Source organism: Bombus affinis, chromosome 17 (assembly GCF_024516045.1).
Source record: "Bombus affinis isolate iyBomAffi1 chromosome 17, iyBomAffi1.2, whole genome shotgun sequence".
Classification (NCBI taxonomy): domain Eukaryota; kingdom Metazoa; phylum Arthropoda; class Insecta; order Hymenoptera; family Apidae; genus Bombus; species Bombus affinis.
The window spans coordinates 558,069-583,019 of NC_066360.1; the positions used below are offsets into that span (position 1 = coordinate 558,069).

At 30.9% G+C, this 24,951-nt stretch overlaps 1 protein-coding gene across 6 annotated transcripts in view; it reads right to left on the bottom strand.

Moving 5' to 3' along the window:
* Nucleotides 1–20,400: 20,400 nt before the first annotated feature.
* LOC126926078 (lachesin-like) overlaps nucleotides 20,401–24,951 on the bottom strand; it is a 549,080-nt gene continuing 544,529 nt past the window's right edge. For all 6 annotated transcript variants that reach the window (XM_050742192.1, XM_050742189.1, XM_050742191.1 and 3 more), the window contains one exon: nucleotides 20,401–21,596. In XM_050742192.1, coding sequence (XP_050598149.1) covers nucleotides 21,238–21,596 — 359 coding nt within the window. In that variant the 3' untranslated portion in view covers nucleotides 20,401–21,237. The remainder of the gene's footprint in view (nucleotides 21,597–24,951) is intronic.

Sequence of the window (24,951 nt, forward strand, 5' to 3'; positions counted from 1 at the left end):
ATTATTTTTGTGAAAAGTTCTTTATCTAAGACGAATTTTTTATACTGTATTCAATTCTATAGACATTTCTGGAGAAGGAACCGCTGTTACTTCCAGAAGCTGCAGAAACGAACTATTTTTAATTCGTATAGGTCGAAAAAAATATGCTGGGGAAGTATGTATGATATTTCGTCGCCATGCTACTATTGCCCGTGCGTTTGGAGCTGTTTTCTTCGGAAAAATCTCACTCGTTCATTTTCTGCTCGAAAACATAGTGATAACTTTTCTTACGCTAGGTTATTGCAAATTCTTGATCCAAGCACAGATACGGGGAACATTATACTATACATATATAGATTTTGAATTTGCACTGAGAAATTGAAGTTGGCGAGTGATTGGTATGGTGACAAAACATTATATATAAGTATGCTTACTCGTATATACATATATACGTACATGCTCAGCGGATATTTTTCTGATTTGTCTAAATTAAAAACTTTCTTTCTTTTGTAGAAATGTTTACAGAATCTGAAAATATGTAACGAATTTGTGCCAAATGAAGAAGTTTTCGTACAACTGCAAACATAATTTAAAACATAATTTATTATATCGACTATTTCTATATACCAATCTATCCAGGCAAATTGGTTCTATCATGCAAGATTGAATTGAATCTTTAGCGTTATTACTTTTCATTTACACAGTTATTTTGGTCGAAACAATATAATTTTACAAGAAGTCGTATTCGATAATTGAAGGTGATAGTGCAATATTGCTTTCGGGTTGTTACGTAGTGAGTCAAGATTTATGCCAAACAATATTATTAATTAAATACTGAACAATGAGTATACGCAAATAGGGTACAAGACAACTCATAAAGTAACATCGATAATAACATTTTATTGTCTGAAGTTAATATTATCGTACACTCGTATGCTCGTACGCTCGTAATGCTCGTTCTCTATCGCAATTTGTCCTATTTATAGTTGTCACGTTAGTCAATTGTATATTAATTACCATTTTTAATTATCATTATTATTGTTGCATTGATAAAGGCAAGTTATTCATATTTTTAATTTATAAAAGATAAATGACCATTTATTGATTAACGACACAGACATATAATACACTGCTGGAAAGAAATCTCGCGGAACGGCACAAGGGCAAGGGAGGTTGCTCTCTATCGCTCACCTTCGCGCGTTGTTATATTGTTTTGTTTGCATATGCGACTCAACCAACACGCATGCTTATCTCTAAGATTGTGTCGAGGCTGTCAGAAATATCCCGAATAATCGGACCTGCATTCCTGCCGCGAGATTTCTTTCTATTTAGCAGCGCGTATATTATTATTATTGCTGTGTATAACTTTATAACCTCGGACCGTCGGTTACATTTTATATACAATGGAAACGAACAGATTAGTAACTGAAATCTATAAAAGATGCACAAAAAGTGAGAGAGAGGGAGCAAAAATGTTTTTTGCAAATTGTGTACAATTGCTTTCAAATTTATGTAGTTTAGCGATTTCATGAAATTGTCTAACTTGTTCGCTTTGCGTTTATATGTATGTACGTATCTGTCATCTGTTATACGGAGATAGTCACAGCGTACAATAATATTTTTAATAATACATGTTTATAGGTTGGATATAATTTTTACATATAGTTGTATTTATAGAATATTTAAAGCTATTGGAACATATCTTACAATTTTTAACAAAACATATAGTAATTTATGCCGCAGTATCTGCAAAACATTTATGTAATTACTTATTGTACTACTATATGTTAACAAAACGCGTTATTTCGATATGTCTGATATAAATTAAAATTTTAATTAAAGTATTTAAACAAATGCAGTAGTTTGTTTCTTTTTATGCAGTAATACACAACATAAAGATAAAAAATACATATATTTTGTACATAAGGCAAATAATCTTTTTTCGCTAATTTGTTAGAGATTTATATAACTTACAAAATAATTAGGCAATTTTTGGTCAGTAATTACAATTGATCGTCAAGATTATTGAGTATACTTTAATTTAATTGGGATATCTTAAAGCGAATTTAAAAAAAAAACATGTACAGATTACTTTTACATTCAGCTCTTGAAACAGTTTATAGCGATCGGTATAATTCAGCGAAGGCGTTTAATTGACCAAAAATTATCAAAAGTTTTCAAATTTATAAAATTATTTAATTAGATAACTAATTTAATAAAGAAGTCAGAAGATTCGTATCAGGTCTGTGGAAGCTTTAAGCACTTAAGAGAAATCATTAATGTTCGAATTTTCGTTGTGAGAGATGCAATGAACGAGTACACATTAACTTACTTGTAATACTACATGTGATAAATATCTAACAAGTGTCTAAACATCCTTTTTTAATCTTAATATGTTACATTCTCTATGAGACCATTTATTAATATTTTATATAAAACGAGGTCTCATTTAATATTATTATTGTATAATCTATTATATTCATACTCTAATCATTTTTTCAGTTTCAAATTTCGTCAACAATGTCATATTTGCTTTCATGTTATGTACATTACATGTTACATATTGTTATATGTGCTTTATAACTATATGTACATACACAAAACATGGTCCTATATGATTCATATGTATCGTTGCCGTGTACATGTATGTATATTATACTTAACGTCGATAAATTCACCACACTTATATGATACCATTATGATAAGAGGATATTTGACGCACACTTCCTTGCATATATACGTATCTATATAGGGAATGCACCAAGCAATTTACCTTGTCCTTAAAAACCCACAGGGAAAGTCATTTTTTAAATTTATCAATACTCTATAATATAATATTGGAATGTCCCGTGAATATGTTGCCTCATTTAAACAGTTCAAGATGGAAAAAACATCACAAGACAAAATTAAATGTTGTATAGAGCAATATTGTTCTGAGATGGGACACCTGATATCTTTATATATCGTATTGTTGTAGAAAAGAAAGAATTGAATAACAGGTCAACAGATTTAGTGACATCTCTTTTTATAAACGGGAATGAGGAATATCTAGTTTACTTGTAATTGTGGCGTGAATACTACTTAATGTTTATAATGTAAATTAGGTAAAGCATTAACTGTTCAAATGTCATATCTGAATATTTAACCCAAACAAGCAGGTAACGGACCTCCGATAACCTCTCTCAGTTGAAGGGTAGGCAACTTTAAGCATCTCAATTTACTATACAAAATTTGTAGATGCTATATGAATTTTTTTAAATTTTTTCAGAGACCTTTTATCCGTCGAAAGACGTGTCGGGACATAGATGACCTCTGTTCATGGTAATCGCAAAAACGTTTACACAGTAAGAGTTAATTTATATACGGAATATTCAAGAAAATCCATTTAAGTTTAACATATCATTAAGTATAACAAGTTTAAGTTAAACATATGTTTTTGATTATAAGAAAAAGTGCTACCGCTTTTCCGATGTTTTGTTACAATACAAAAGAGACTATCACAAACATAGTCAGTCATTATTATTATTAAATATTAACATTAAATAATAACAATAATAATAATAGCTTTCATATTTAATAGTAGTAAACAGACTTTTGTGACTGACTGTAATTGTAAATAATGTACTATAATTAGTAAAGGCACTAATTTTACGAATTATGTTAAAATGTAACACAATCCATTCACTCTAAATAAAAATATAAAATACTGTGTTACAAAAATTATATATTCCTGTTATATTTATATGAAATCATAGAAACAGTAAACTTAATATTATTAATATCATATTATTAATATTAATAGCTTTCAGACCCTCCTACGTAAGCATGTTGGTATCACTTTTGTGAAAAAGTTTTGAAAAAATAAAAGTTTCGTAATTTTTCATATAATTTTGCTCCAAATATTTTTTGTATTAAATATTTCAATTATTTTAATTTTTTTAGAAATACATCAATAATAATCGTACATATTAATATGTAGACATAAATAATTTTATGACAAAATGTGTTTTTGGTTCCAGTCAATTTATCGATGTGTGATGGCTTTTATAGATTTTGATTCTTTTAATTACTTTGTTGTGACGTGTATATCTGTAACGAGATAATAAAAACAGGCGGTTAGACCGCAATGACCTTGACAAAAATAAAACACCGCCTCAGTCTACAGTGTGATTTAATCTGCCTTACCCAGTAGAGACCTGTAAAGCGTTGGTATTTGTTAACACTACGAACGTTATCGCTATAGTATTGGTTAGGATATATGTATATATGTATACTCTCACGGCTGCCCTTAATCTTTCTTCAAGATTATGTTTGCCAAACTGATCCATATGTTGATAATAATTTTTGAGCTAATAGATCCCAAAGTCGAAAACATTGTATCTTGCCTCTATTCATCAAGCGTTATTAGAAAATTCCAAAAGAATTTTAAAGAGGTGGTATCCAGGAACAAAGATCTAATCTAGATTAAGGTACATAGCTAAGGTACATATGTTAAGCATAGTTCCTCAAAGTCTCGGAGATGTCACACATTGACAGTTTCGCCTTAGTTTCTTTGCTAAGTCAGATATGCAAAATTTTGTAGTTGTATGTGGACTTTCGTGACTGATTGTAGATATTATTAAATCGTTTCGTTCTTTTTAGTGTAATTAACAAGCCACGTAAGATATAAAGCCGATTGCATCATTTTACATATCTCAGAAATTTTATACGTACAATGATTTTTATGCACCTTTATGCATATAACCAATGCTACATAATGCATATAAATATACATATGTAAATACACTATATGTATATATATACTTATTTTTCTATTTTACGTGTTGCATTTTAATTTTGAATATTTCTGAAGTGGGTGGCGATTGACTTTGTGGTGACTTTAAAAAATTTACCGAAATTTAACTTCAAATTTTTAAATAAGAACCTACATTTTTCATTACGTACTAGTGTCGCTAATATCGGAATGTTTTCACAATTACTTGCATTTTATGCATCAACCATTTTCGGGATGTGAATTTTCGAAATCATGTCGCTAGCAATCAGCGCTAGCTAATTAATAAAGTAACCCAAAGTGTACCTATATGTACATGTATACATCATGTATACGTATGCGTATGCGTGTTACAGTATTATTTCACTGTTCCAAATCTTAAACCAATAAATATTTAAATATTAAAAAATATGGAGGCCGTTTACCTCAAACCATTTTGTATAACATATTTTAACAATTCTACGTGTTCAGCACGAGGCTGGTTGTACCAAACTAACTGTCGTGAGTAACGTTTTTGCGGTGCACAAATTAATTTGAAGATAAAGATACAATCTAATTGCTCGTTTAATTTTTGCCAATTTATTAAAAGTGTTTCCTTTGTTGAGTACAGCAGGTACAACAATATTTCCTCACTTACTGATATTCAACCTTCGAGGAATTTAGATAGAATGCAAGAACAAAAAACAGATTACGCTAAAGTAACAAGAAGAAGGATTAACGGCCAAAGAATATGTTGAAGAAATGTGTGAAATATGTACAAAGAAATCGCTAACAATTTGTTTGACAAATCGAAAATAATAACCCTACGAACTGATAAGATCCAAGTAATACCACTTATATCTAGAGCAAAAAGAGTAATACTGTCAAACGTATGCCTTATTATTCCGTATGACACCGTCGAAAAAATTTTGCAGAAAACTATTGAGAGGAACTCAGGATTAAACTGATGTCTTTTAATGAATTATGATGTTGACGCATCCTAAGCTTCCGGAGACAAGTATAAATTCATCTAGACGATAAATTGAATTACAAATTGAGTGTGAAAACACTAGCTACCATGTATTTGTTTCATATACAGGCAGAAAGAGCAATACTCTTTCGACGAAAACCTGTCAACACGAAAACCTGTTCAAGAAGTTGGAACTAACAGAAAGAATAAAGATCAGTTTTCCTATTCTACATGTTTGAAACAAAATATCACATATTTCTTCAGTATCGTCAATATCGTCTTCCTATTATCATCTGAAACCAAAAAGTGCTGCTGACTAGAAATAAGAGACTAATCTCGTCCATTAATCAATCTTCTTGTCAGATATAGTAGCAGATGAAATATCTGATTTGGACAGAAGCACCGATTCATAATCCTCACTAGAAAACAACGAAGAATAATAAAAGTGAAGAACGAAGTGATAAAGTTAAAGATAATCCAAGACATAGGTCCTTTAAAGAATAAATTAAATAATTTCATTCGATAGTCAGCGAATATTCTACACTCTATTAAAATAAAAAATGAATAAAGAATATGTTGTTTAATCCCAGTGACAGAAAGGATACTGGAGAAACGTAGTAAAGTTTAGGAGTTTGCTAGATAAAGTTTCCGTTATAAATCTCTAGTGCTAAATCATCGAAGAAATTCTAAATAATCCGGAAACGTACCTAGGAAATGCGCGTTTTAATCAAGCGTTAGCAAATGAGAGTGTGATTGACCTTACAATTGCATCTGTGTCAGTAGTAGGAAACTTTGAATGGGAAGTAGCAGATGATCTCTATGACAATGGCCTCTATCTTATCACAGTTTATATTGTGTGATAATTCTCTCTAGTGTCCAAACGACACTGCGATCAACGGATTCCGATCGTTGGAACTTTGAAAAAGCGGATTGCATTAAATATTAAGAAGAAATAGAAAACAATGTAACAAATATAGCGAAAACTAGCTAAAAAATTCGACCAAGTACTAAACAACTTTGTTCAACTGATCCAACAATCTCCCAATAATTCTATATCCATAATTAAAATAAAAGCCAAAAGAAAGTTCCATAGTGGAATGTAGATGCGAAGAAGCACTAAAGTCGGTAAACGCGGCGTTTACATGGAGTCCATTTGATGCGATCCACAGCGAAGAATTTTTAAGATATAAAAACCCACAATTTGCAGCCCTGGTAAACATTTGGCTCTCAAAAAATGACGATGAATCAGAATATAGAAACATAAATAGGGAAATCACGTAAATCGTTAAAGAACTAGAAGTAACTTTAATTGCAAGCAACGTAAGGATTCAAGTCCAAATCCCGATAGAATTCCTAAAAATAGAATCCCTCTCTTCAAGAAATTTAAAAGGAGTTTAAACAGCTTGATTTGGTTAGGCAAAGTTTATCTCGAACAGCGGTTAGAATAATAATTATTCAAATTCCCAGGCTTTTGCGAAAAGCTACGTCCAAAAGTATTAACTTGTAATGCATGTAAACTAATGGAGAAAACTATTAACAAAATATTCAAGGCTCGCTCAGAAACACACAAAATATTACCACTTGATCAAAGCGGTTTCGGATAAGGTAGTTCGACAGTAGATCACCTTATTACGTTTGAAATATATGTAAATTAGTACTAAAGAAAAGATGTTCAAATTTATATGCAATTTCCTAAAGTATAGGGTTCATTCAAGTTAACATCAGCGGTATCTTTCCGCTTTCTATTGAAATTTCAAACGCCGCAGGGCACCATTCTACGCGTTAGTTTGTTTCCATTAGCAACAAATAACATTGTCAGATCCAGTGGAATTTGTGTATGAACTCTATTTACATGAAGGAAATTTACTGGTTATCGGAACTTTAGCCGAGTTCCTGTTGTCTGAAGTACCGCGTAGCGTCAGTCCATTTATATCAACGTTCGACTATAAGATGTAAACTAAATAAGATGTAAAAAAAAAGTGGAGGCACGCGTTATGTGACACACTCTCGCGTTTCACAGTTAGAATTGCCGTTTAAGAAGCCAATAATCTAGGATAGAGAGCATTAAAACAGACTTTTCCGAAGGACACTTGTGATTATTTTTTAGGTTAACCACGAAATCTAAGATAGAAACTTCCACAAATTATATATTGTAACTTTATTATACTTTTATAAATTATAGATATCACTGTGTTTTTACTTAAACTGTTTTTAACGCGTCTGATGCAAACACGAAACTTGAAGATCACTCCTAGAAAAACAAACACATTGTTTTACGGTATGTACATTAGTATAGGTGCGTCTGACTTCTGCCAGATGATCGCACACATGGCACGATACACGGATGATCGGTGAAGGCTGGCGGTTTGGGCGGTAAGCATCGGCAAATCTGGGTCGCTGTAGAAAATTAGAAAATACCACGACGAATGGCAACTTTAATTGCAGTCGATACCAGTTTGCAACTTTTATTACGTATTTAAGAGCAAATGTTTCGTGGAATCTCCTTATATGAACACGAACGAAAACTCGTAAATGCTGGGAAGAAGTACGCGAGACTCGTTTTATACGAACAAGCAGGTTATGCGAATTGACTTATCCGCCGACAGGTTCACATAAACGAAGTTCTACCTATGGGAAAGTTAGTCAAACGTGTATTGTTGACAATTTCTATTTATTTTATGGCGGGAAAAATATTCGAGTTATCCAGGGAACACTTGAAACTTCTGGCGACAAAGTTTACGAATGGGGTCGAGTAATAAATTCAAGTTCATAATCTCTCAAATTCTCATTAATAAATAAATAAAATGAGATAAATAAAGAAATGAAAAGTAAATAAATGAAAAGAAAAATCTAATTTTTTAAGGATACTCGCCATCAATAATTGGAGAGCTGGTAGCGTAACATTATTAAACTATAAATCCGCCATCGAATCTAACATTAAGCGAGTGCAGTATCTAAATTACTAAATTCTATCCACTAAATTGTACACTTGCTCCTGCACAGCAGTGGGAATATTTTCAATCAATCTCTCAGCAAGTCTCCAAGCAAAAGGTAAATTATTAGCCCTAGAAATTCGAAGAATGAAACTAGTATTCTACTATGTCTGTAAACTGATAGCATCCTTCGTCAATACAGTACGGCAACTTATTCGAAATAATAAACTGCAGAATAGTTACTACAAAACGAAGAAACAATATTCTCCAATTGTAGATAGGATAGAAGACTTTCTTAAGGAACTGAAAATAAATTTCCCAAGTATAAAAGAAAGTTCGCTCAACCCATTTTCTTAAATAATCGATTTAATCAGTCGCTTAGTTGAAGATTACTTGATTTCTACATACACATATGCACATTTCTATCAAAGTAGAGAGAGATAATGCAATTGAAGGTACAGTAATAATAGATAACGCGAGCAAAGTAAACTTTCCCAGTTTAATATCAATGAAAACGTGCAATGTATACATTATTTTAATTGCATTAGAAGATATAAAAATCGACCACAGAATCGTTATATAGCGTAATTGATATAAGTGATCCAAGTATACTTGACGAAATCTGCAACCCTTGTAGTCCTTGCTAAACAACTTGCTACGATTTGAACTGTATAAACAAAGTAGTATAATTAGTGTCATACGAGGGGAATTCAGAGTTTAATTTACTTTTAAAATTTAATGTACAATAATAGAATTGGCATCTGGTAATCCTTAGCAAGTAATGGGAAAGTAGTAGTTGATCTTAAAAATCTGGAAACCTCAATCAACAAGGCACGGAAGATTCTTACAACAGAGATGTTAGATAAGTAAAGCCAAAGTTGGATGACCAATAATGGTACTAAGCACCATAAAATAGGAGATAATATCTATCTACTCGACTAATCTGGTTCTTTCAATGGCGAGAAGAATTCAAATCATCCTAATGAGATTAAGATAAAGTATACCAAACTCATTTACCAACACCTGATTACAAAAACGGAAGAACCCATCTGCAGTAGTTGCAATGCAAAACTAACTATTAGAATGTTCCGTAACTAGAAACTCGAAAGAAAAGATTAATTTACCGTTAATTATTAAAGATTGTCTGAATGACAATAAAATCCATTTTTAGAAGAAATAAAAATAGTACATGATATATAATAAAAATGGGGAAATAAACTATGACAAGAAAATTACAATGGAAATACTATTATTTGACAAGCTTTGTACAATCAGTCTGCTCAGTTCTTTATCTGTAACGCAATTTTTAAGTTAAATTATACCATAAGTAAAATTTCACCAATGTAAATAATAGCGGTCGCTAGTGGCTGTAAGTTTGTGCAACAATAAATAAATAAAAAAAATCTGTTTTTTAGATGTAGGTAATAATCTTTAACGCTATATCAATCTGAAAGTTTATACATATTTTAAAAGTGGTTTGTGTACATATAGTTACTCACAAAAGAACACGTCCACAAAGAAGAGAATATACAGGTATCTGTTACGCAATTTTTTTCCCGCCCAAATTTGCTCTAAGCGGGAGGAATTGACCCCGGAAAATCCGGTTGTTTGCATTACAACTCGCTATAACATTAATATATTTTTTACCAAATGATAGCCCTAATTTAACGGAGTAATTTTTCTCTGAAAACTTCTTTTCTATCTCACATAGTTCGCGAGTTATAACGCAAAATCGGAGATAGTCGTATTTTCAGGGGTCAATCTTAAATCTTTAGAGTGAATTTAGGTAGCAGAAAAAGTTGCATAACGTATAATACTTACATATCCCCAAAATTTCATAATTTTCTGAATTTGCAGGTTCGGAATGTTGTCTTGTCAGTATTATTATTAATATCCGAATACAGCACTTGTATTTGTTGCTTTTTATAAGAGGAGATGATCTAAATATCGTGTTGGTTGTTGATAACAATTCCTTCCTAGCAAAAATTCTAAAGAAAAAATTGTCACTTTTCATGTCGCATTGATACTAAAATTACCACTCTGCAATGTGTATATGTAACACACGTGCTTATAAATGTTCCATTTCGTTATTTAATAAAAAATACAAAATAATCTGATGTATAAACACTTACTGTATAAATCAGTATAATTCAACAACGAATGAGCGAATAAGATAAATAGATCGACATAATTATGTCTCTATCTAAATGAAAATTAATAATAATTTTGGTAAAAATACCTGTATGTTTTCAGTAACTATGCAAAAAAAGATCTGAAAACCATCATTTTGACAAATTTCATAGTTTTAGCGTTAATATTCGGTCGCTTGTTTGCGATTTGTAACGTAGTAATTCTTATAAACTGTTCGAATTGCAAATTTTTTATATAAACTGCTTGAATACAATTCTACCTCAGTATGAAGTAGTATTTCCAAGCATTACGTATTATGAACTACTTTTGATAAAAGACAAAGTGTACCAAAACATATAAAGAAATAGCACAGTTTTAGTGATGAAGAGAAGTATTGTACTATGGTACGATAATAATATCTGATTATTACCTCTTTTTGGTAGGAAGAAATTGATTATGTATTTTCAAACCGCAAGAAGCAACGCGATATTTACATCAGCGACTCCTATACAAAGCAACAAATAGAGACATAGTGCTATGTGCGAATATTAATATTAATTTAAGTAAAAGTAAGTAATAAGTAAGTAGTGTTTTGAAAACGTTTTCATATCAGCTATAATATCAGATAATGACATATAACGAGAAAGCTGGCTTTTCATTTAAAAATCTCAAATTAATCTTCACTAAGGATTTCAGTTATTCCGAAGTGGAAGTTAAATAAATCCTAACATCTATCCTTTCAGTATATTCAGTATATATGTACGAGTATATTACTATACATACTACATTTCTCGCCTCGGGCAAATATCTCGGAAAACATGAAAGATAGAAAAAAAATATTTCAAAATGTATGTAATACGCATTCTCTGTGTTACTAAAAAGTATACTCGTGGTTTTGAAATCTTAAGAGATGTGACCTTGAGAAGCATATTTTGCTGTTAAACGAAATAGTACTATTCTCTGAATCTTTTCGACGATCAAAGATATTATTTACATGAATTAATTGGTATAGCTTGTATATCACTTGACATTGTTTAATTTTGCCTTTGAATAAGTATTTTCCAACTTTAACATACGCAGCAACTTTTAAACATACGCAGAATTTGTTTCAGTTGCAAATAACAACTTGTATATTACTTTCAGAATTTACTGATTACTTTTTTATAATTATCAAGTATTATACGGTAAAGATGCATTACAATTCAGTATCAGAAATAATATTTTTTATTTTCACCGACAAAGTAAATGAAAGAGGAACAAATTTGACGTACATATATATTTTTAATATATGTAGAAAATAATAGAAAAAATAGATTTATTTTTATTTCGTAAAACATATTAAAATATTTAATGTTGAAATCGTTCAACATCCTTAATGTGTAAAATGTTAAACTGTATTTATATTAATTTTTGGTAATTATATAGAAAAGGGCACGTCTCACCGATTTCAATGAGCTCGATATATGTTGCCAAGGTCAATATTCTGAACACTTTCTTTTATATTGCACATGTAACCGCCGCTCGGCCTTTCTTCCCAAGATACAGGCAAAAATATTTTCCACACTGAATATCGTATTTCTAAAGTTGTGTTAGTATTGGATTAAGTTTAGGCTATGGCCTTAGTTTGCGAGATTTTCGAGAATTCCGATTCCTACATGCTCGTCTGGTCGGAATTAAATTACCTATTTTATATTCTTATTTATATTAACAATGATTATCATCGATGAATTAGCTTTAGATTGGACTACATGTAAAAATACGACCACTGTGAAGTTAAATTTAAGCAAACCTTTTTATAAATATCTTGGAAATTTAAATAATATAATAATAATACAATATCTTGGAAACAAAAGCTGAGCGGCGGTTACGTGAATAAAAAAGAGTTATTTAGAATGGCGACCTTGACAATGTATTTCATGCTCATTGAAATCGGTGAGGTATACTCTTTCCTACGGATATAATTAACCTACTTTTACATTTTTCAGTGGGTCCGAAAAGATTGATACAAAAAAAGCAAATGATATTGTACAGAACTGGAAAAGTGGAAGATTATTATACTGATAACAGATGATAAATGGTCAAACAATAAAAGATTATTGTTTTCTATATAACGTTTATATTATATCCCAGAAGGTTTTTAAGTTTTAGTTTCAATCATATGAAACTTCACTATACTATACTTATTGTCGTGCATTTCATTTCGCAAACTGCTACGTATTATAATTTCTTTTAACTAATAAACTTTTTTACTAAACGACTGAAATAAATTTATAATTAAGTCTATGTATGTATATCTACAAATCAGTTTTTAAGAATGGAACACCTAATCCTCTCCAGTAAATTTTCAAAAATAGGGCAAGTTAAAAATAATAGTGATCGACCTTTATCTAATCAAAGTTTTAATAAATGTTTAAAGTTTCTTCTTTAAAGTTCAATGTTACGCGCAGCATTAAAAAATATCGTCTTTTAACGTATCATTAAATCTTCGAAATAGGCGAGTAGTCTGTAACGTTCAATGATGCTTTCGTTATATAAATATAAGCATAAGATGCATAATGCATGACTAATGTTAGATGGATTAAAAGTGAAAATTTAAAAAATAAATTAATACATATAATATTTGTATTCGTATCTATACGTGTAATTACAATATACTGGAAAGGATTATTTGTTGTAAAATAAAGAACATTTTACAAGATAACACCGTAGATAACGTATAAAAAGTATAACATAGATTTGAGATATTTTCATTTAAAGAGTTATTTTATACGCAATTTGGTACATATATTATACATTATGCAACTAAGTTTCAAACCTCTCATGCTTATTTTCATTGATATAGTTTTATATGTAAATTTCGTTTAATTAATCTGTTAAGGTTTATGAAAAAATAGGTAGAATAAAAAAGAAATTAGGGGAAGTGAATATTATATTTGATTCCTTTGTTAGAAAAGAAAGACAAAAATGAACAATATAAGCTTTGATCTTTTTGGGATAGTATTTCTGGTGAAAAATATTTTCTACATTTAAACTTGTTATGTTCATATATAAATTACACATATTGCTTTTAATGTATATAAATAATTTTCATAATAGGTGCATACTATTTATGGTTTAAAGATAATCTTATATAACTTTTAAAATAGTTGCATAGTGTATGTTTACAATATTTTCTAAGAACTTAAAAACATCTGTTGTTTTAAGAATATTAGAGAACATTATTGATAAGATGAAATTATACGTATAAGTAAAATCGTAGTACCAATTCCTTTAATTATTATTACCGTACAAGATACAGTAATAATCAACTCGATGATTATACTTAATATCGTTATTTTTATTAGTATTATTATTTACTAGGATCTATATAAACTTGTATTTGCATTTTAGTAACAATATGCATAACTCGCAAAATGTATGTAAACCAAAATGCAGATAAAAGTGTAAGAGATGCAAAAGTAAATCAGTGGTTTCAATTTCAATCTATGCCACTTGAAACATGGTGTTATAAAGTAACCTATGCATGTGTTTTGTAACAATATTATTGCAATATACGGCTGTTAAGTACGTACATACATAAATGAAAAATTATCCAAATGCTTCATTCAAGTGTAAGACGTGTTAGTTAAATTATACATTCTACAATTATAAATTAGTCATTCTCGTTGTTATCAATATAATGGTTTTCTTACGTGAGATTTATATAGCAGAACTGTGTAGTATTACAATTATTTAAATTGCTCCATGAGTTATAATTACAAAGTAATTCATTTACATTGTAATTCGTAATTCAGATCTCTAATTTAATTAAATTACAACGCAAATCATAGTTGTAATCGAAGTATAATTACACAAACTAATTGAATAATGTAACTGAAAAACATAAACATAGGATTGAGTCACGTACGAACGAAAAACGGAAGATAAGTCGTATACATAGATTATGTAAATATTTATCTCATTTCATCAGACTTTTCAGCTGCAATTCAGTTACATTGTAATTAAATTACACTCATGATTATAGTAATTAGCAATTGAATTAATTGAAAAGTTTGCATTATGTAACACAATTAAATTACAGTGTATTTTATGTAGCACAATTGTCACGTATAGATAGTAATTTGGATATCACATAGCCATGCATCCTTTAAAATATAATTTTTATAGAAATTATTTTGTAACTGTAAGGTATCTGCAATGAATATAATTTTTAATTAGGATTTTTGTGTCTAATTAATGTTAAATATCATGCTTTGTCATATTTATTTTGTTTCGAAATCAAATATAATGGGAGCTGTATGACAAGGTTTCCTCTTAATAAAAATTAATTAATTAATTAATTAAAAATAATAAATTAATAAATAATTAAAAATAAATTATAGCATTTTCATATAGAAATAAATGTATTGTACAGATAAAACTAGATGTTTTATGCAGCTGTTAAAAAGTATATGCACTCTATTTACAGGATTGGTCTTAGATATCAAAACAATGAAGAAATTTCGTGTGCAAAAACATCGATTGAGTCTTCTTTTTCGATATATAAAAAATTTAAGTTTATGTTACGTAGTAGAAATGCTTGTACTCGTTCAATCCATGCATTCATACAATCTTTATACATTCGGACAAACGGGAAGCAATGTTGACGCGACATATCTCGATGTTAACTGGCAAGCAGGCCAAACGAAAAGTTTCAGACACACACTATACTTACCACTCACGCACGCGACGTCTCGTTTCATTTTACGCATATACGTAAAGATATGTATATGGATACAAAAAAACATATGTACATTGTTATAAAAAAGAGACTTACGGAATTGCAAATTATATCACATGTGCGATATATATAGCAGCAACGTGGAATCAAAGTGTTTTCTCTTTTGGTAATTACGCGGAAGAAGGGGTCCCAATTCCAATTTTATTGAATTTCGGACAGGTTGTAGGTTGTGCGTGAGTCACACGCACTTCGTCCGCGGCGTGAGACGATCATCGTTCAAAAGTTATGACGAAAAGAAAATGAAACTTGTTAGATTCCATTTACTTCAATAGAAACGGTTAGAGATGAAATTGTATATACGTTTGCATGGGTTTGCGATTCTAGTAGCGGTAAAGTATGGGTGATAGTAATAGCGCATTAGATTTCATGAATAGCTGAAGAGCCAAGACCCGCAGACCCAAAAGACCTAACCTAACTTTTGAACCATGATCGTGTCACGCCTCGGACAAAGTGCATATCATCCAGAAGCTTTCCCTCTACAAAACATCTCATGATCAAGATCAATGGAGTTGAGGCTACCTTTCTTTTTGAATTATATTAATATTTGGATATATGCTAGGCGTGAAATATAGCTATGCTATGAAATGATCATAGAAATTTATCATTTACCTATTTCGCCTTTGGCGAAGTCATCTTTACGAAAAAAGACCTAGATTAAGGGATACTAAGACGTGGAAATAATCAAAGGATTATTGCATCGATGCAACAATCAGAATCCTTAGTTGATGAGATAAGTTCGATCGGAACGCTAGTTGCAATATGTACAGGGTGACACCGGTACCAAATTTAATTTGTAGTAGATTCTCATCATTGTATTTTGTTCCTCAATCCTTGAGCCAATAGTTCATTTAATAGATCTTATTATCCAACAGATGTCGAAGAGTAGAAATATAAGTACACAAATAATCTCTATAATCACTCGGTCCATTCGTTTTTAATGTCTTTAATAACGTAGAATTGGAAAATCTATTTCTCTCAGTTAACCATCTTCTCGGCCATTTATTTTTAGTCATTTTGTTGTAAATTGTTGCTTGGAATCGTACAATGACAATTGTACATGTCTTGCCTTATATTCCCTTTCAGCGTAGGTTATGTCGTTGCAGTTATGTAAGTCAGTCTTTTAGTTTTTCATTTTTTATTTTCTATAATCAATCTACTTCGTATTATTGATAATGATACTGGAATTGGAAAATAATCAGGCATTTTAAAATACGCGTTCCAATGTTGGCATCGCACCACAAACTGAGAGGAATCGGTACTGTGCAGGTAAACTGAAACTGATGTAGGGTTCTCAACGTGTCTCAACGCGTATAGTGGCCTTAAGCGACACAACCGTAGCGACTCAATGACGAATTGGATAAATATTTGAGATATAAGAATTCCTACAAAAAATTCTACTTAACGTTGCAATCTCTTCTCGATTGCAATCTTTATTCTTGAACATTTATTTGCATTAGAGAGAATCGGGTATTTTCGATGAATACATACGTGTGATCGATGTGTGGATATTGAATTTCGGTTGTTTGGTAAGCCTCAGAATAAGAAGTATTGGTATGAGTGAAATACACAAGAAGATTCGTTAGTTGATTCACTGTACAGCACGACTATTCTTATAGTGTAATCCGAGTTGTAATAATCCGAATGTAGCCATTTCGAATTATTTTCATGCGAAATACTTCTTGTCTCGTTGATAATCATAATATGCTAATCACAGTGTGTGCAGTTTGTACATGCATTTTTTCATGTGCATGAGGATTATTTACTCATTTATGAAAATTATTAGGCAGATTTATATGCAAAAAAGAAAAAATACATTTATCCTTCCTATTCAAACGTTCTTTGAGGTGATGTGTGATTAGTCGCTGTGGGTTTCAGTGAATGGGCAGATTGTCCGATACTTTACAACGGTAAATGTCATAGAGTTATCGTACCTTGTATGTGCATGATGAGATTTGGAATGATACACGCGCGTCGTGTAGATTTTGAATATTCTTCGTTACGAGCCCTGCTTACCGAGTAATATCGCGATATGGCACTGAACGTTCCTTGCTGTTCACTCGAATCTGTACACCAGCGTAAGGTAAGATCGCACGTGAACTGGCATTTTTGACATAGCATTAAAAATAAAATAAGCTTCATTTGACATTTACGCATATGAACATTTTTCATTGTTTTGATATCTAGCGATTCCATAAGTACACACACCTACACACATTGCACTCCTTATCGTCAAACTTGTGTTAAAATATCTTTGGTACGTAATAGATTGATATTCCTGTATTTTCTTTGCAATTAGTGTTCGTGGTTCATAACTCAGCACGAATTTTTATACGATTTTAATAATTAATTTACAGCAATTGAGAGCTTTTAACTTAATTATATAAAGCGATGAAAATAATGCAAAATATTTTTGGAAGTTATATTAATTAAATCTTTAAATTCAGAATTTTTAATTTGCAAGGAATTATGTATTGAAATAATAATTCCCATGGAGTTGTTTACTTTTGCATCTCTTTGTTTTGACACGAAGCTCGAGATATTAGTCACGTTGCAAAACCATTATAACTTTTTACATTTAGGCAGATACTTTAAAAATTATAATTATACATACATCTTTGAATATATGATACGCGTTCTGTATTGCATTAGATCATAATAGAATTTATACGTTGTACAAACTACGATAAAGATCACGTATCTTATGTTCAAATAATAAAAATATAAAAATTTGTTATGCAGTAAGAATATTTTTCAAAAGTCTTCATATAAAGTCGAGATGTTATGTGCAATTTTTTTGTTCAACTTCTATACATGATAGTAGTAGAGCAAACTGTAATGAAATTTTTCATTCTGTGTAGTAAATAACAACCGAAGATTCAAGACAAACGAGGTTCATGGTACATGTACATGTAGTTTCTTTCTTATAAGCGCAAAGCAATTATTAGTATAATATAGAAAAATAATGTATTTAAAAGATTTTTTAAACACAAACATAAAGCGTAGACACATCGAGTACGCTAAAGCTGGTTGTTTCATGTTTTGAACGTTCTTAGTTTGTATATCAATAGCGTTTATTTTGATATGAAGACTTTGTTAACGATTATGTGAAATTCGTGTATAATATAATATAATTTGTTGATCTACACGCAGTTGAAGTCTAGCAGATGTGTAAATTGAAATTCATGAACACTACTCATATATTTACAGTACATTGTTCAGAGAAACGCTTTCATGTTGGTCGCGCCACAATAACTATATCTCGTTAGATCTAAATATACATATATGTATATATTCGTCTTTGTTACGTCGAACGCAAGGAAGACCTATATTTTTTTCGTCTCCGTAAGAATTTAATTTCCATTGACTGTCCTCTTCTAAAGATCAATTTCATTGTAAACGTTGATGAGTAATCAGTTTTACAAAGCAATTGTCAATACCATTTAATTAACTTTTCCTGAAACGATCGGGAACATCTGCAAGCTTGTTAAATTAACATATCAAAATACGTCTTGCTTCTTGCATTGGTACATTCTCAAACTAACCAAGTTTCAATACGTTAATACGATTTAAATAATATCCTTTATAAATTTGTTATCTTACATTAATGGCTGTTAGGAGAATATTTCAAAGTGTATCGGTGAATTTTTCATTTATTTTTGTTCAAATACTTGTAGTTGTCCCAACATAATATGTCATAGTAATGTGAGATTTATTAAATATCTGTAATTATTCGCGCTATCTGTAACATTAATTATATCATAATGTTATTTATTTGTGATATTCATTGTAGTTATCCGTAAAAGCCAGTAATAAACATGAAACTATGTTAAAATTGATTTACAATTACCCACTTTAGACTAATTAAATTTAGTTTACCTTGTTCAACTCGATTCATATGATCTTAACATAGTTCCAGTTTTAAAGCTTCACCAGCATATTCCATAAGTAAAATTAAGAAGGAAATGTTATGTAAGTACAGGCTCTTAAATGGTTTAAGAAAGCTATAACAAAATTACGAAATTGCCAAGGGCTGCTTTTTTTCGACATCACGTTATTAAGAATCATCTTAATGCATCTGCGGAAAATAGAATCTATTACAGTACCGATTATTTCTTCATTTTCTTTAATTGCAACAAATACGTCACGAATCCTTTGCATTAACTCCTGACGCGTATTAACTTCTACTTCATGAACCTTTTATTCACAGTGAGCACATGTAAAAATCCATTGGCGTGATTTATGGTGATGTGGGAGTTATCCGTTAGGGTAATTGTTATTTAACTGGTTGACCAAATTAAGTTGACCTTAGCAAATGAACATTAGACTTTGTGCAATCGTGTTAAATAGATATCGGCAACGTGTTCTTATGCTGTGTCGATGAAACACCAGTCCATTATCGTTTCGTATTTTTGTTATAACCTTTTGAGAAAGAATTTAAGCGTCCGCTTACATAACATTTTCGTCTTAATTTTGCTTATACAATATGCTGGTAAAATTTTTCGGAACAAAACTAGAATGATATAACTAATACATAACACTAAACATATTTGCTCTTGTAAAATAATTCCAGTAGAATAAGAGGATCATAAAATAAGAGTAATGAGAAAAAAACCTTATAATACATTAAGAAGTACTTGTTATTACATATTAAAGGGTAGGGATAATTATTTAAAAGTTTGTATGAAAGACATTAAAGTTGTTAAGTAAAGGTTCTATTTATTGTAAAGAAAATTGATGGAAAAAATTTTACTAGTATTGTTGTAAATATCGTTTGCATTAGTAACAAATTATTATCTGCGAGACAAAATGTAGCAAATATTAAGATTATATCTCGATATTACAGTTTTTTTTTGGGGGGGGGGGGGTGTAATTTCAAGAAATACGAAAAGCAATAAATAATTAAAAAAAAATAACTTCATATTAAATAGATTCGTTGTAAAAATGCTATTTATTGAACAGAATGTGCAAATGGTTAAAGGCTGGAAAAGGATTGTTATAGCAGAAAAGGAGTATATTTATAACATCCTTATAATTATTGCACACGTACTTCGTAACTTGTCCCATTATATGTTTACGTACTATATATATATATATTCGTTATTCATTACATAACGTTTTGTATGTTTTATGTACGTTAGAAATGTTTATCAGTATTCCAGATTAAGATACAGCACGAATAATTTACAGTTTCTTTTTAAATTAATGATTGCTATTTTTTGGATCGTTAAGAAGAAAATTTTTAAAATATCAGTAAAGAATTCTAGGTGATTGTTTCAATCCTTGTGCCTTTCAGTATAAAATTGTCATATTAAAGATATTAGTTTTCCTTTAGAATCAATAATAAAATTTGTCATAGAACTTACTCATTTTGTTCTTATGTTTTTTTTTGCTATAATGCTCGGATAAACATAAATTGTACTATCGTTCGAAGTCGGATTATTGTTGCCACGTAACATGAATAAAATTTTATACTTATTACACTTATTATATAAATTGTTTTCTCTCCGTCACATGTACCAATTGTAAAAAGCAATACCACATTTTTTTATTTTAATACAAGCACGTTTTCATAGTCTCGTGCTACGAAGAACGAATCAAATATATTTATTATTCTCTATAGTATTCCCGAATCGTTTCCAATCTTATCTGCATGAATTTCGTTGTTAAACTTTTTTTTTTCGTAAGAATGTATATTTTAAGGAACAAATATCATAGTTAAGATGAATAACGGAAAGAATAGCGTGATCGATACTAAATGATGCCTGCAATTGGCTGTGCTTATATTCACCCAAGGTGGGGGTAGCGATGGTGATATCAATGGCCTTTCTGTTCTGTGGCCTTCCTGAAGTGTGCTACCACCCATGATTTGCGTAGTACTGAAATCGTCGTCGTTTCCAGAGGAATCGAAATCGTCGAAGTTGCCCATATGAATTCTTCTGCCGTTGCTGTTGCTGTTCTTCTTTTTCCCTTTTGGTATAGGTTTCTTTCTCGATGGTTTCTGATCGGTGATTTTCACAAAAGGACTGGGAGTTGTTTTGGCAACAAGATGTAATTCTAGACCAAAAGAACAATTAATTACATATATGAAGGTTAGATCTGTTGTATAAATGTGTGTGTCTAGAGCATTTACATATTACGTCCACGCTGGCGTGCACCACCGATGGCTCACACTTGAATGTTCCATCGGACGGCGCATACCACCAAAAATGTAGTTCGTTTAGTAACTAGAAAAAATTGTCATATAGTTGAAAATTTAAAAAATGGAAATTTAACGTATATTAATTGAAAGAAAGTAGGATTTATTTTATTTCATCCTAATATTACCCATTTCCCATGGCGAGAAGTACAAATAGCAGTGCCGGCGTAAACGTGTTAACTTAATATGGTTTCAAAGATATAATTTTACTTTATGGCATACTTTCATAAGTAGGTATCTATAGTGTTTGATTTCCGCAGTCGAAATTTACGACCTAATCTTTTTGCGCGTAAAAATAAAAAATCGGGTCAGAAATCACTTCAGGCCAGAGTTGCTACACGCTTCTGAGCGCTTGAATAGTAATAGTCCGGGACATAGTGACTTTGTAGCGTGTAAGAGAACTAACTGCTTAAAAATCATTTAACTTTGTGATAATAGTAAAAAAATATATAAATTTTTGGTAATTTCAGTCGAGCTTCGTCATTTGATGTAGATACGGGTCGGATGCCATACTTTCGTTTACTTTATTTTCATCATCAATGTAACAAAGTTAGACGGTTTCCAAGCGGTGAGTTATTATAATACGCGGAGAAGAGTTGCTTTCTCTTGGATTACAAGTCATAGTTCGATAGGTCAGTGAATCGGAGATCAGTGGACACGGAATTTTCTCCTGCGCCTCAGCCGCTCACTCATTTTGCTGACTTTCGGAACAGCTTAGTGGTCGAGTATTGGTGCATTGAGCAAATATTTTGTCAAATAAAATGTACAGGGTTTTTCATATTTGTCAACAACAAAAGTGGCTGCAGTAGTAGAGCAGTTTTCCATAGTTATCACAAACGAGCTGATGAAATAATTTATTTATTGATAAAATGGCGACTTATATACATTATATCCGTTATAAATTAAACGAATGGATTTTATCTCCTTTACAATTTAAATTTTTTGAAATATTAAGGTGATCTTAAATACCACCCCATATTCTCTTTCCAATTCTATTTCCTACAATTTAGTAATAATCGAATCGAATCGGTAAGACGTGTTGATTACCATAAGGCTACCTCTCAACGACCTTGAACCTTAAAACGACACAATTATGCGTATAAAATACAATAAGTATTAAAATACAATAAGATTGTCTTAAATGAACGTCGAATCAATTAAAAATGCCTATTATCTAATCATTCCAACACAAGTTAGTTTCTTTTTCAACGACCGTCAGTATATCAATCATTTTTTAAAATAAGCGCGAGGGTGGAAAGGAGAATGGGTCCCAGATATAAAATTGTAACTTCTTATTAACTATTTATTCTAACTAACTATTTATTAGTTTCCGAGGTATCAATAAAAAGCTTTCGGTATTGTACATTGGATTTTGTCTACACAGACGAGTATATAATTTAAAAGTAGGAAATTAATACAAGTTAACATAAAAAAATAAATGTCTGTGTCTTTACAAATGTGCAAGTAGATTATCAAATCAGTAGGTCACCAAATAGGTTATTGTTCGTACTTGGATGATTCTAGTTATTGCCAGTAACGTGCGAGCGGTCTGACAAATTAATTATATCCTATTAATATAAACAGAACACGTAATATATCTTTTTCCCAAACAGAAAATTCTTAACGTCTGCATGCGGAAAAATTGAGTTTGAAAATTTGCCAAGTGTACTCGAATTTAGCTAATTATTAACCAGGTACGAGCAAACAATCAGTAAGAGATTAGCGTAAATGTGACAACACGTGAAAAATATGGAATAAAATTGCTTCGTTCAGGACTTTATCTTAAAAAAAATAGAGCACGAACATGTTTAGCCAAAAATTGGCCTAGTACACGCTTATGACCAAGTCTTTAATTAATTTTTCTCAGAAACGAAGCGTCTTGTGAAAAAAATTTATTCTACGTTTTTTGCTTCATTTCGCGCGTAGAACAACCTGCTATTGATTATTTACGTTTATCCAGTGCGGAAATAATCGTATTCAAGCATACTGGAATTTCAAATTCGATTTTTTCGAAAATGTATCATTTGTACGAACATATATCACTCTATATTTTCGATTTATTTTTTCATTTGGATTCTCCTCCTTTCGGTTTGTATCACCAGCTCAGCTACACCCTGAATAACAGCGTATCTGGGATATCTACGTGCGATGATAAATACTATTTTCCCTGCACTTGACTGTATCCACGTTACAAATGAAATGAGTTGGAAAACTAATGAAATTTTAGCACGTTTTTCCAAGAGAATGGTTGAGTTTCGACGCATGCTTCCTTTGAGACTTTTTATCCGCACGGTGAGTGGAGAGATTTGGCCTGGAATTTCGAGGCCAAAGCCAATTTCGCGGTGACCTTTTTTTGATAGATCTCTACTGCTCCAAAGACGTAGAATAACACTATGGTAATCGTGATAAATCATTTTTTAACATAGTGTATAATTTTGACAATTTATTAGAAATACAAAGGGTTAATAATTTTGTATATATCCGATGACACTAACATTTCATGATTACTGCACGGATGATTACGTTTGAAAGGTATTGTAACTCACATTACCATAAATGTAATTCATATTACTATATTGCATAATCAAACGTTATGTAAGATCTGCATTTTTGCATAATAAACACCAGGCGTGAGATTAATATCTTGTATGATCACGTTTTCTTTGTATTAGAGTGAAGATGTATTTTTTCAAATATTAATATACATATGACCGTTCATCATCGTAGATAGCATCAATGAAATACAGAATCATTCACGTAACTCGAAACACGAACGCGCGAGAACTTGGAAAGTGACAACTTTAGTTACATATACGTTTGCTACCATAATCATACATCGACATTCTTCATCTATGAGCTGTTGATAGGACTAGAGCTGTATGATATAGATTATAAACGAGAACACAGGCAGAAAAGTAATTTTGTAGAATGTTAATTTCCGTTTTCTTCTTTTTTTTTTTTTGCAACTTTGTTCGGTATTTTTCATTCTTAACGATTTGAATATCTTCTTTTGCGTTATAATTTCAAAATTGTTAACGATCGCCTTTTACAGACTATTGGGTGCAAGAATGAGAAACAAGGAGGCAAGTAAGATACAGCAAGTATACAATATGAAATTCATATGTAGGCAATTTTATTATGAATTATTGTAACAATCAGCTTGAAACTCGATAGAATTTGCAATCCAGGAAGCTGATACGAAAGCACACACCT